The sequence below is a fragment of the Rhipicephalus microplus genome, unplaced genomic scaffold, assembly GCF_043290135.1.
Source record: "Rhipicephalus microplus isolate Deutch F79 unplaced genomic scaffold, USDA_Rmic scaffold_18, whole genome shotgun sequence".
Classification (NCBI taxonomy): domain Eukaryota; kingdom Metazoa; phylum Arthropoda; class Arachnida; order Ixodida; family Ixodidae; genus Rhipicephalus; species Rhipicephalus microplus.
Window position 1 is genome coordinate 8556375 of NW_027464591.1, and position 14446 is coordinate 8570820.

The 14446-nt window shown below is 43.1% G+C and overlaps 1 protein-coding gene across 1 annotated transcript in view; it reads left to right on the top strand.

Annotated features, from left to right (window-relative positions):
* LOC119177764 (calcitonin gene-related peptide type 1 receptor) overlaps positions 1-1664 on the top strand; it is a 160468-nt gene extending 158804 nt beyond the window's left edge. The window contains exon 19 of the mRNA XM_037428948.2: positions 1448-1664. Coding sequence (XP_037284845.2) covers positions 1448-1519 — 72 coding nt within the window. The 3' untranslated portion in view covers positions 1520-1664. The remainder of the gene's footprint in view (positions 1-1447) is intronic.
* Positions 1665-14446: the final 12782 nt, after the last annotated feature.

Sequence of the window (14446 nt, forward strand, 5' to 3'; positions counted from 1 at the left end):
CCTACACAACATATTTTCGTAAAACCTGGACCGCATTTTTGTATCGCATTGCCAAAAAAGGTGTCATGTGTTATAACACCTGTATGCTCCAAACTGATGTTACATAGATTCTTCACTTGTACAGATTTTTGTTCTGCGCCTGAAGCACACGATTCGTGTGACCGCAGAATTTCGTCTCATTAGGTGTGTCAAACGTATAACCAATGTATGTTCACGCAGACTGACCTCCATGATTCACTGACTGAGCAGATGACGTCGCATTTGTTCTTTCAAGCTCTTAGATTCTTGCAGCAATGCTGGCTCTATGTTCGTAGTATATCATATATCTGTATAACGTTTGTATCAATGAACTATTGCTGTTCATAGCTGTAGAAATGCAAATGTTCGCCACTGCAAGAGCCTTGTGTTGCTTCACTTTTTGTCCGATTCCCGTAGTATCTATGTATATTTGTTCTGTTCAAAGGAGCACAATAAAGCATGAAAGTTCACGGTGACATTTGCTTCGCATCGTGCAATACACTCACTCCTGTTCCTGTGCCCGTAGTCATAGGTACACAACCTGCATGCTGCTAAACTGCTCGAACTAGCACGATTTCAAAGATGTGTTCTTGACCTGCATGTATTCTTAGTCTGTGATATTCAGCACGTCACCTAAAATACATCACCTCGTCTGAACTGCTTATTTTACAGACATAACACTTAGAGTTTTAGGTATAAGAGACTTATCATGCAATATTTGGCATCTTTAAATGATGGCTCAATGTATGGTTAGACTAGCTGAGGTGTAATCGAATGATAACTATTCTAAGTGAGCTATCTGCCACACGAAACTGTTTTGAATGGTATTGTGACAGCTGTTATTTTGATGAATATATACGTAAAATACTGTAATTGCCGAGTATGACCGTATCTTGAAAAGCAACCGCAGTGGTGAAGAACCATTATAAGGCAGGCATGTCTCGCAGTCTAGAAAACTGGTGGTGGAAGCCTGGCAGAGGCATGCTTTTAAAAAGTAATATTTTTTTTGGCGGAGGGAGGATCCATCAAAAGCCATTTTATTGCACTAATAGGAGGATTTGAAAAGTGGTGAATAACACGTAACTGCAGGAAGAAATATTACAAGAAAAAGGGTTGAGAGGCAAAGAAGATAAATAGTAGGAGAAAGATTGCTCAAGGCGCCGAGGAAAAAATGCCAGCACGCATATAACATCGTGAATTATTACAAAACAAGAGCCGCGAAATAAACAATTCAAACTGAAGATTTTTCTGTTTGCCACCGGTACACAGTATTTTCATAGTGCGCTAAAATGCTGCAGAACTGCTCTGCTCCGAAAGATACCTTTCGAAGCATTCTACGCTTCATTTGTCAGGTTTGGCTAAAACTCGTGATATATTCTCCTAACACGTAACGAAAGGCGCACTCACAGCTTAGTCGTTTCCTTTGCAGTTTCTTCCAAGACGTTCGTCTGACGGCAGAAGTCCGTCTGTGTCGCCCAACCATCAGCAGACCATGCTGTGAAAGAAAACAAGCGGGGAGTTTGTGCGTAGAAAAAAAACAAAGACTGGACAATTGACGTTCTTGTCATTTGAGGATCTGATACCCTGTGGGACAATTGCGCTGTGCAGACAAGGATATGCACTGGCGATGTGAACTTTTTTGGTTACACGGCCAAACAATCATACCCAAGTGTGCTTGCGTGGAGACATCACTGTGCTTACATATGTCGCGATGTGCATATCAACTGACAGACACCACCTTTATTCACCATCTACATCGACAACAACTGCATCGGACTATAGATCACAAACAATTTCTCGTCTTTTGTTTAGTTAATGTTTCTGTTTGCATATACCTAGTCTCGTTTTTCGTTTTCGATGTTGCTGTTTACCGAGGTGTGTGTTGAACCACCGACTGTGCTGTTCACGCAAGAAAAGCGCTTACGAGTGCCAATTGTTTACGAAATATATCGTCAATTGTGTAACATTGAAGGTCTCAGAGGCTAAAAGTGCCGGTGATTTTTTTTATCTAAACTGGCACAAAAATAAGCCAAACACGTGGAGAAAGAGTGCGAATGATTCGGGAGCATGGACATGAAGTCGCAAAGGTAAGTTTGCGGTTGGTAGACGTACGCGATGATTTGCTGTGCCGATCATGACTTCTTCAAGAACGCTTATTCGAGGAATTTCGTCCAACCTCTCACTTTTTCACGACTTTCGAAGGAAGAATGGGGAATGTACAGATGTAACATGCGTGTCAGTGGGAAGATAAGCAACGTAATAAATTGTGAATAATAAATAAAAAGAATTTAATAGAACATTACCAAAAACGGGCTTGATCCATCCGTCATAAACATCTCTATATACCAAAAAAGGAAAACGTCTACTTACATAGTTAGTTGTTTGATTACTGCAGATCCAATAAGAAGGCTTATACAATATACGTTGGAGTTTGGCAACAGAAACCCTGTTTGATGTAATTGCATCTGCGTCGACGCTTAGTGATGCCTCTGCATCCCGACGACTAACGTCTGTGATTAGAGATTGAATAATGAGTATACATGCCTGTGTCGTCATAGAAGCCTGTGGTAGCCGTAGTAGTTAACGCTGAGAGTGGAACCACCAAAAAAAAAAAGGGGGGGGGGGGGTGACAACTAGAACAGCGTGAGTGGTTGCACGACAATTTGAGCCAAGGCCGCCTACTAACGGCAGCTTAGAGTTATTGAGCGCCATTGCTCGATTAGAGGGAAACGCAACGCGCCTTGTGTCTTCCCCCTTGGCCCTGGCCACGATTTTTCGCTGAGCATGCGTAAGCGGGATACGCGGAGTTACATGCAGGTGAAAAAGGCGCGTCACAGAGCCATTTTCGGTATGTATGGAAGCTATGAGCCACGCCGACGCTTTCGGTAAGCTTGCCATGTGGCGGTGCGTTAGGCGTTTACAAAATTGCACTCTTAATATATAAAAATGATTTGATACGTGGGGTTTAACGTCCCAAAACCACCATATGAATATGAGAGACGCCGTAGTGGAGGGCTCCGGAAATTTCGACCACCTGGGGTTCTTTAACGTGCACCCAAATCTGAGCACACGGGCCTACAACATTTCCGCCTCCATCGGAATTAATATATAAAAAGCGTTGAGGAGTAGGATGCGTAAAAAGCACGGATTGAAGGAATTAATCATGAATGTCATGGTCATGAAGCATTACTGCGTTTCAGCAAGAGTACTGTGAGGGGCATTTATAAAACCTACGAAGAATGTGAACGTGGCGCAGTAAATAGCGTGCCCGGCATCTGTGATTGTGACCCGTGAAGTCTTGAGTTCGACTTCCCTTTGAAAGAGCTTTTATCTGCTGATCGTTTCATTGTTTCAACGTCACTTCTGTGACAGAAATACGTCACTGGAGTCTTGGTGCACCTCGGCATAGAACACTTCCGTGTTGAAAAAAGTAAACATGCGAGGGAAGGCGAGAATGGAAGGGTCAGTGTTACAACACTCGGGAATTATTGCTGAGTGATTGCTTGGAAGAAAGAAACAAAATAAAATCGGGAGGAGTATCACATGCAAATTTTCATTTGGAGGGTCTACAAAATGCCAGAACACAAGCTAAAAATAGCCATACATGCCATTTTGTTATCATCGCCAAAGTTGTAGCCAAATTGTGACAAAATGAGTGTTCAAAAGTAAATATTACAATATGGAATAGGCGACATCATAGACAAAAAAGTATAATTTTTCCAGATTGGTTCGTCTTCAAGCAACAAATTAGTTGCAACTAAATATACAAGCTAAAATAAAGTCATTGCACATGGGTTTTGTTTATGCAGGAAAGCTAAAGTTCTTGTCAGACAGAGTTAAATGAGAACATTTCCTGAAGCGTCAGACCAAATTTGATTAGTGGAGTTGACATAATACATGTCTAGCTTGAATTAGCGAAATCTGCTTGAGAATGAACACATGCTCTTCATTTCCCTGAAATGAAAAGTTAAATAAGTTCACGTTGGTTCTTGATAAGACACAGCACGCGGGGAACTGAGGACACTTGAAGAAGCACTCCTAGGTATGGAATTTATTATTTAGCAGTAAACATTTATATTGCAATCATACCAGACAAAACCAAACAAGTTGACATAAAATACCAAACATACAAATGCTCTGCAGGATAACATATTTTGTTGTTCAAGCAAGGCGATCTCTCCCTCCTGCAGATTAATGCAACATGGCCCCTCCAACCCGATAAGAAAGGCCTGACTTCCCTCAACCATCGTACCTGTGCGTCACCGTATAACACATTTTATTTGGTATAACTGCGCCACAAATATTTCTCGTGAATCCACAATTCAGTTGCTATAAGCTCGTCCCATGTCTCTTTTATGGTGTTGTGTATTCCCCCCCCCCCCCCCCCCCCCTTAGTTATCAGCTTCTTTTTATTGTAGGATCTTCGCTAATGTAAAGTTTGCAGCAAACACGCATTGCGCATTAGAACTACTCTTAGAAACTTGTGTGTGGCATCAGCATTGATGCCGGTGCGGCGGCTGCATTTCCGATGGAGGCGGAAATGTTGTAGGCCCGTGTGCCCAGGTTTCGGTGCACGTTAAAGAACTCCAGGAGGTCGAAATTTCCGGAGCCCTTCACTACGGCGTCTCTCATAATCATATGATGGTTTTGGGACGTTAAACCCCACATATCAATCATAGATGCCGGGCCGCGTGAGCAGCGTGCTGAACTCAGGTTTGTCACCCTGCATGCAATTTCACTACTCCGCATTTTCCGGTGGACCGAATGGTACCCAAGAGTGCTTCGATGCACACCAGCCTGCTGGTGGGTGGTGGACACGCATACGCATGTTTAAACGTAGCCAAGAAGTATTGCCAAGCAGCCAACTGAAACATTTTGATCGCCAATCTCTCTCAAAAAGTAGCCAATTTGGTGCAAGGCAACCACCAACGCCAACCCTTACGCATGATAGCGTTGAAGTACAGCCGTGAAAAACAAGCAAGATGAATTATGGGGAAAGCGCGCGTGCGTGTTGTGGCACGCGATGGAGTTTCTATGATCATTCTTGCGTAGCCCGGGTCGCTTTTCTGCTCGGCTTATGAGGCACTCGGAAGTTGTAACGCGCATCTAATCGTGTTGACATCCGAGCGTTGCTGTTGCCGTAGCAACGGCAACAATGTTTTCGGATATACCGAGGCCTACAACCTATAATGCCAAACGTGGCGATCAGAAAGTGAGAGGGGTGGATGGCTCGCACAATACCGGATCCTCGTGCAAGCCAAACCTCTGGCCCGTAACAAGCTGTCCACTCTTTCTTAAACTCAATGCACGGAGTTTGACGAGTAAACGTGGTGGTACACGTCGTACAGCAGGCACTTTTGCCTCATAGTGCATGCCTTGTGTATGAAAGCGTGTTTCGATCAAGGTCCAATTTACTCACAAGCATGGCAGAGAGCAAAGCGACTGAGAGCATTCCCGAACAAAAAAAAAAGTTGAACATCGTAAGGATTGGCAGTGGCGCCGGAAGTGCTACATTGCATCTTCGTACTCGTTTTAGCACCCCGCAAAGCCGTTAGAAATTGAGAATAAATAATTAGGCCGACGAAATTGACGACGCCCAACCGCGCGAGACAAAAGTCATCTCTTGATATCAGAACTCAGGGTGGGTGGTATAGCGCAAGATAATGTACGCAAAATAAAGGTATCCATGAACTACTAGGAATACAATTGCGCAAGAGCAAGTATGACTGACAAGTGAACGGAGTCAGAGAAAAGCATTCATTCAAATTCTCTGAGTCTTCATCGTATTCATGGACATTTCACTATAACAATTAGGGCTCACATTTATGCACCACGAAATTCGGCAGGCTCTACGAACCTTGGGAATCGATTTTACGCAAAGCATGTCGATGTAAGGTGACTGTAGTTGTACTTTTTTATGGAGCGAAACGTTAGGAAGTGGCTGTAATGATAAGTACAAATTCACACAACGATGTACGTTAAGCAGTGCATATGCTTCATATGATCAGTTGATTACAGTTGGATGAATACTTCACAGCAACATAAATGTTACAGTTAACAGTTGCAGTTGTTTGCAGTCGCATATTGCACAGCAATATGAGTGTTAGCAACACCAGAAGCAGCAAGCTGAAATGAAGCACTGTTGCTCGCGAGGATGGTAGCCCTGGACATTGCTGCATAGCTCAACGTCAGCGGATGGCACCTAACTACAATTGATATCAACCTGACGTGACGGCTATCTTAGGAGTACATACGTACTGCTTTTGAAACCCAATAGCCCGTACTGCAATCACAATAGACGCATCATGAACATTCGAATCTATATGAAAAATAGTACCGAATCATTGCGTGGATCTGTGGCAAAATATTTGATTGCCACGCAGAATGCTGGAGTTCGATTTCTGCTGGGACGCTGAAATTTATTATTTGCATTCATCGGGTGAAAGCTGCTGATTTCAGCTTTTTCTTAACACTCACGCGTTAACATTACACATACCTGACTTCTTGCCGTTCCTAGGTAGATAAAAAGTGTCAATAACCTGTGGCACATAACCACCTGTTGGTATGCGCTAGTGTCTGATTGAAAGCGTTTGACGATGTACGCGACGCAATTGTATGGAGGCGGAAATGTTGTAGGCCCGTGTGCTCAGATTTGGGTGCACGTTAAAGAACCCCTGGAGGTCGAAATTTCTGACGCCCTCCACTATGGCGTCTCTCATAATCATATGGTGGATTCGGGACGTTAAACCCCACATATCAATCAATCAATCAATCAATCAATCAGCAACACGATTGTGACATTATTCATGTTACGACCAGCGAGTCATCTTCGTCAAACCATCTCACCTTCCCATACTAATTTCAGTTTACACCAAGTTAAAAAAGTGATAGCGAGAGCACCAAGACGTTGGCGGTTATATATAAAAACGCCAGGCCTGATCGGAAGGCACAGCACAGTCGCAGCGAAAGCTAGAAGAGCGGCCTTTCAGAGAGATAGAGAGAGAATAAGGATGAAAGAAAGGCAGGGAAGTTAACCATGGCTGAGCCTGGTAGGCTACCTTGCAATGGGGAGAGGGTAAGGGGAATAAAAGTTAGAGAGAGAGAGGGGGGAATGTCACTCATGCCGTCGACAAAGCGGCAGCTTTGTGCTCAGCATCACAGACGGTGAGTCACATCCGTGTCTTAATCAAGTGAGCACATTCGTTGCATTAACTTGTATGTGTGGTTCCATGCACCCTAAATCTTGCTGATGGTGAAGCCATGATAGTGCCACTTGCGTTCTCAAGCAGCTGACTTCAGAAGGCTTCCTTCCTCAGCTGGTCGCATCAATCTTTCGCCTTTCAGAGCATTTTCGAAACAACTACTGCAAGGACACTTGCTTGACGCCCACTAGGGCATTAATAAGATTTTTGGGTAGAAGGCTGACATTCGCTATGCTATTTTTTGTCGTTCTTATGAGAAGCGTGGTATCCGCTAAACACTTGCAAGAAATTTTGTGCCAATTGTCCATGCAGTCACTGACGACGATGAAGATTTATGGCTGAAGCGGGTATGCGCCACAGTAAATAGGGGAAACGAGAACAAGCTTTTGTAATGGTTTGGAGCATTGGACGTCCCACTCGTCACGCTATTCGCATTGTGTGACGACTGGTTGTTTTTTCGCTGTTTTAAAACGCTTTACAAGTCGTATTAACGCGATTGCTTTTCCGAAATCAAGCCTGCTTAAGGCAATTTTGACAAGTCACAAGCACCGGCGTTGATCAGTGGTAGAATACTGGGCTGGAACCGGGGTTCAAGCCCCATTGTGTCATTGGTTGTATGTTTTTTTTTAATTTCACGCGATGTGGTTACGCACATCGGCAGTGGCGGCAGACAACTGCGTGTGACCCGAGTTGTGATCTCATAACACCTTTCGCTGATATATATATATATATATATATATATATATATATATATATATATATATATATATATATATATATATATATATATATATATATATATATATATAAATACATACATATATATATATATATATATATATATATATATATATATATATATATATAATTACGAGCATCTTTTTTAATAACATATTCACAATGCAAAGAACTCGGCGAACAAGATGGCGCCAGTCCAGCAATAACCAAAACTGACTTCGTCCTCTTCTTTCATGTAGCCGCTTTGTGACGGCTGTTATGTATCAATATAAACCAAACGTGCAGCTTCTGCATTTAGCCAATAGTACTGCAGGCTACCGATGGTCTAACCATTACGTCCCAGGCGCACGCATAATGAGGTGGGAAGGAACGCCTTGGAGAATGTACCATGTGCAAGAAAGCGCATTCATGCACTTAGCGGAACGAAGACGACAGCGGTAATTTTCTGAAAAGGTTTGCTCTTGCACGTCAGCCTAGGCTTTTTTCCAACACGGCAGAGGTGCCATCGATGAGGTGGAGTTGACACATTGACAATGATGACTGACACCTATACAGCCTTGCTCTTATTATTTCTACATATTTTCCGGTCTAAAGTGCAGCTTTGCACAATCTCGTTTTGAACATCGCTCTCACCGAGCTATTTTATAACTACTGGTGATGCGAAAAACCTTCGCCATCAAGCCTCCCTCTCGTCCAGCGTGGTCGCCGCGAAGAAATTGGTCGAGCCCTTTGGCTGAAGCAGTGTCATGACCCCCTGTGGACTACTACTCGAATATGTCGCCAATGTAAGATATATGTTCGAGATGAATTCTTTAATCGAGATGAATTGTTTTGAACTGAGTAGACACAGTGCTGGTAGAGCAAAAAAAAAAATACAGGGAGATATGCTCGTGCACCCGCTTCCATTTAAAACATTCTTCGTTGCCAACAACAATAATATTTACCTTTACTTCAGATGTTTTATTAGTATGACCCAATGCTCAGGCAATCGGAAAGACTATTTGTGAGTGAACAGTTCAAAAGATCTCGATATTGTTATTATTTTTCAAACATTGTGCTGCCCAGCCGCATTATATCCGGCTGTTAAAAGAATCGTCCATAAATAATACCTAATTAAAAATTGCAATTTTTTAAAGATACATGGGGACAGAATGTGAGTTCTGGCCCCTAACTATGATCTCGCATAACAGTTAAGCAGCAGCAAACAGGTCAAATAGAGTTTCGAATTACGAGCGTGCTACATATTGCCGCAACAGGAACTAGGGACTCGATGCGAACGATTTTTTACTCTTCTACAGCCGCCACTCTCTTCTACGCTCTATTCTTTTGCCGCCAACACGGCTTGGCATTACCCCCTTTCCCCAAAGAATAAATAAGCATCATTTGAATGCCCCTACAATACTGCTAGGTATCCAAAAATGTTTGTGTACGTTGAGAAGCACAAGGGCGATATAAAAAGAAACGAGAAAAAAATGCACAATAGTCCTAAAGGTAAGTTCCTCATCACCACGTTCGTGACTTGCAGTCAACACGAATGAAGCGGATTCATCCTGGAGACGTGAAGCGCATCCAGGGAGCTTAGTCTACGAGAAAAAATTCAATGTTTATGCTGGCACAACATCGTGGTTAACTTCACCATAGCGATGGACAACTCGGTAAAGTCTGAAGTAATGGTGGGTTTCGACATACCATTTCCATGAGCGCCCACGTCGACGTATGGGAGTAGTCCTTAAAGCGTGACAGGAGACTGGGGAGCTTTACCCCCTTGGGTTGTCCTAACTGGCGATTGGCACCTAGGTGACTGTAGTCACGTCGGTGCCGCAGCTGTTCTCAGTCAAGATCGTCGTGACCAAAAGAAAGGGGTCTAAATTACATGCCTCCAAGTAATCTAGGGTGGTGCGTTTCGCAAAATACCTGTATGCGCTACTGAAGTTCGTTAGTAAAAGCGTAGCCTGGCCATGTCAGAGTTGAATGAGACTTATAAGCTCTCTTCTTCTGCCACCAAGACAGCGTGGCAGTATGAACACTCGAGGAACATATGCAGGCAAATAATGATGTTCATCAAATGGTCATGTAATACATAACGCGAACAAAATAAACTTATGCGTCAGACTGAACTGTAAGTGAATAGGCAGAATGCAACGGTTTCCAGACAGTAAAACAAGCCGCAAATCAAGGAACATAAAAGGTGGCTCAGCGGTTCAGAAACACCCAAGGTACCTAATTTAGGGAGGACACTAACTCAAATCGAAAGTCTGCTGGCGCCATCCCTTCTTTTCTCGCAGAAAACGCAACTAATTCCGTGCGCACGCATGCAAAGGCTGCATGCAAGTATGTACTCCCAAGTAATGGCAGAGCGGACAAGCTTTAATTTATGCATTCTAGCAGTGCCTAAAAAAGCGTGTAAACACGAAGAAGAAATGCATTACATATGCCTTTGTTAGGTGCATTTTAGGGGCGAAGCTCCTTATAGCGGCACTCGTTCGTGCCGCGTCCCATCGTAGTATGTAACCAGTCTTACGCTTTGACCTGCAAACATTTCGACCTCCAAGGTGGGGCCGGTGAGAGATTCCTTCTGTGCGTTGTTGAACAACAAAAAATAGGGCTCAATGTACATGCCAATGGCTGATAATGGGGTATGAGAGACAGGAGCATTCGGCTTTTAGTCAACGCGCACGCTGCGATCCCCATTAGCAGCCATCGGCATCCACATTGAGCCCTATCGGACAAGAAAGTGTTGCTACATTATACTCGCTGGGTGATTGATTGATTGATTTGTGGTGTTTAACGTCCCAAAACCACCATTTGATTATGAGAGACGCCGTAGTGTAGGGCTCCGGAAATTTCACCAGCTGGGGTTCTTTAACGTGCACCCAAATCTGAGTACACGGGCCTACAACATTTCCGCCTCCATCGGAAATGCAGCCGCCGCAGCCGGGAATCGAAGCCGCGACCTGCGGGTCAGCAGCCGAGTGCCTTAGCCACTAGACCACCACGGCTTGGCTACTCGCTGGGTGTAACTTCCTTAGTTTTAGAAATGCTTAGCGAGCGTTGAGCCGCAGGGCCATGAATACAATGAACTAGTATATACTATGAATGAATTCGAGGTGGTTAAAGGGGGGAAGCAGATACGAAGCGCAAGCCGTAAGAAATTAAAAGCTGAATCCTCCTGTCTCTCATTTCACATTAGCAGCCATTGGCATGTACATTGAGCACTATCTGACAGGAAAAGGTTGCTACGTTATACTCGCTGGGCGTAACCTCCTTGGTTTTAGAAAGGTTTAGCGAGCATTGGGCCGCAGTGCCACGAATACAGTGAACTAGTATATACCATGAACTCAAAGTGGTTGAAGGTGGGAAGTAGACACGAAGCGCAAGCTGTAAGAAAGTGTGCGTGTGCCACCTCTCGTTTAGTCCTTGGAATGTCCACTGAATGGCGGTGCTTCTATATGGGGAATATATGATAAAAAGATGCGAGATGGTGGGACTTGGAGTGTTGAATAGATGGACGAACGGACAAACAGACAGATGCATGGATGGGCGCATGAACGGACGCAGGGGCGGATGCATGAACGAACGCAGGGACGGGCGCACGAACAGGCGCATGGACGGTCACACAGACGGACGCATGGACGGACGAATGCTTCGTCCCACTCTCCATCATTCACTCCGTAGAGATATGCTGCAAACCTTTTTATGTGTTATTTTATGTGCGGCCACTGCACGTACATGGCAGAATAAAGATACTGCTCATAAGACAGCCGCAAGCCTTATTTAGAAGGACTTCACGGGACAAAATGTAAATGAAAGCGCATGAACCGTCAACCCCTCCACCCATGCAAATATAGACACATTTTTAAATCGCGTGGCTTAAGTATGACTCCATTCAAAGTGTGAGAAACGCAACTGTTTTTCAAGACTGCGAGATGCCTGGAAAACTTGTACACCAAAGAACCTGTCATAACTAGCAAACGAGCTCATTGCATTGCCTAATTGCTCTCAAATATTTAAAAAAAAAGATTTTTGAAGGTCTCTCCAAGACCACGTGGCAGCGGTGACCGTTTCACTATAGGGCATTATAGTTATTGCTTAAATGAAAACATTAGGTGTATTATCTGAGTGCCCATAATGTCCACCGCTTCACGTCTTGTCATAGCCGTTAGAATAAGAGCCTAATTCTTCAATGCAAACTACTAATGCTCAAGGAAACAAAGAATGTACCAAAATTTCCTTGTCCTGTCGGAGCGCTAAAATGGAAGTTTTTTTTTTCTTTTTTATGAATCCGTTAGACAGGGTGCGGAGATATAGAAAGCAGCTTTTGTTTCCAATCGGTAATTATCATCATCATTACAATCAGCCACTGACGGGCAAGGACTTTTGGCATGTTGCACCGATCAGCCTGGTCTTGTGCTTTCTGCTGCCACGTTATACTTGCAAACCATTCAAATATGTCCACTTAATTTCTTGTTCCTCCTTTCACTCGGTTGCCTTGTCTTGAAATCCAGTCAGTTACCCTCATGACCAACGCTTATACTGCCTACTCACTACTTGCGATGTCCATATTCATTTCATTTCATTTCATTTATTTATACTGTTAGCCCAGAAGTGGGCCGTTACAGGGTGGAAGTACAAACAATTATTTGCAAAAAAGAAGTACCGTACAGGTCTCGAGATAATTTCTCGGTATTATTGTGACCAGCAACTCGAAGTTATACATAACATACATAAATGGAACACACATGCGATGCAATACATACGCGCAGAACAGCACATGACGCATTTGAGGCGGCACTTTTGCACCGCGCTGAAGATTTGAAAGACAACTACTGCAGAATCATGCAACCAACAAAAAGTACACACACACGCCAAAAAAAAAAAAACATATGTCACTGTTATTCGGAAAATAAACGTTTTAGATTCTGTTCAAATGATGTAAGCGAGGAACAACCAATTATAGACTCTGGCAGCATATTCCAATCTTCAATAGCACGTGGAAAGTAACTGAACTTAAAGCAATCGTTACGTGGGACTAGGGGTGGTATATACATATTATGGCGATGTCTGGAGTGTTCTTGTGTGTTGACCTGGAAGTAATCTGAATAGTTTAGTTTAAAATGATTATGAATTAACTGGAAGAGGAATTTCAGACGCTCAATCCTCGTCCTAAGTTCAGGACTATCCAGTCCAGCTTTTTTACAGAGTTCAGTAGGAGAATGATGTCGGCGATATTTATTAAAAATAAATCTCGCACCAAGTCGCTGTATTTTTGTTATTTTATTGCAGTTTGTCTTTGTGTAAGGGTCCCAGACAATTTTAGATTATTCGATAATAGGTCTGACAAGAGTTTTGTAAGCAAGACACTTTATATCAGATGGAGCGGTATAAAGGTTACGTCTAAGGCTATACAATGCCTTGGTAGCCCTGGAGCATACATTATCAATATGAGTGTTCCACCGGAGGTCGGGCGTGAACCATAACCCAAGATATTTATAGTTTTGTACACGCTTGAGGAAAGCATTGCCAATTTGGTAGTTGTAATCTAGTTGGTAGTTGAATATCTATTCATTCTTCTTTATTTCAACTATGATGTGCCTAACACTAGGTTTGTTCCCTAATATTAATTTTACAATAGCTCTAAGAAACCACAACTTCGAAAGAATCTTATCCCCGAAGGCAAAATTGAGATATAAAGAAGTTTTTCCACATGGAGTCTCGCGTTGTAGGTTGCCGAGTATCTTATTCGTGTAATTTTCTACGACGCAGTGTGATATGTAGCCTTAACCAATCACATGTCTGAAAGAATCTTATCCCCGAAGAGAAAATTCGTCTTGTGAGGCGCCATTTTCGTCCTCTCCAACTTCTGCTTTGCTTCCCGAATGCTTGCACTAAGCCCATGCTTTTCTGCTGTGCCGATTGGACATCTCGCGTGGAATGCAATAACTCGGATGGGCCATTGAAAAAGCACAGAGTGAGAGAAAGAAATAAATCAAAAATAAAGATAGAAAGACAGAAAATGGAGTAGAAAGAGACACAGAGAGGTAGGAAAAAGAGAGCAAGATAAAAAAGAAAAAAAAACAAATGTACAAAAAATAGATAGAAAAAACAAAGACAAAATGCAGATAAAAATGATAGAAAGAGAAAAAAAGAGTAAAAAAAAGACAGACAAGAAAGGCCGCCAAGCATAGCCAAGATGCAAGGAAGGCAGTTCAGGCTGTTTCCTTCCGGCGTAGATCAGAAAGAAAAACAGATCCCCCGCTGCATGATTTCTTTCCTCCGATGTTCTGTTAAACTGGGCGAACGTTTCCTAAGAACTATAACATCCAATGCTGCACATTATGGGCCACCTGATGGATGACCGCGCAACTTTTGAACAGCAGAGAGAAATAAAGATAGCCGAAAGCGACGCGAACGTGTGGTTATTAACACGGTTCAAACAGATTTATTCCGCGGGTATTCTACGAACGTAAGTATGCAAGGATATTTGAAAA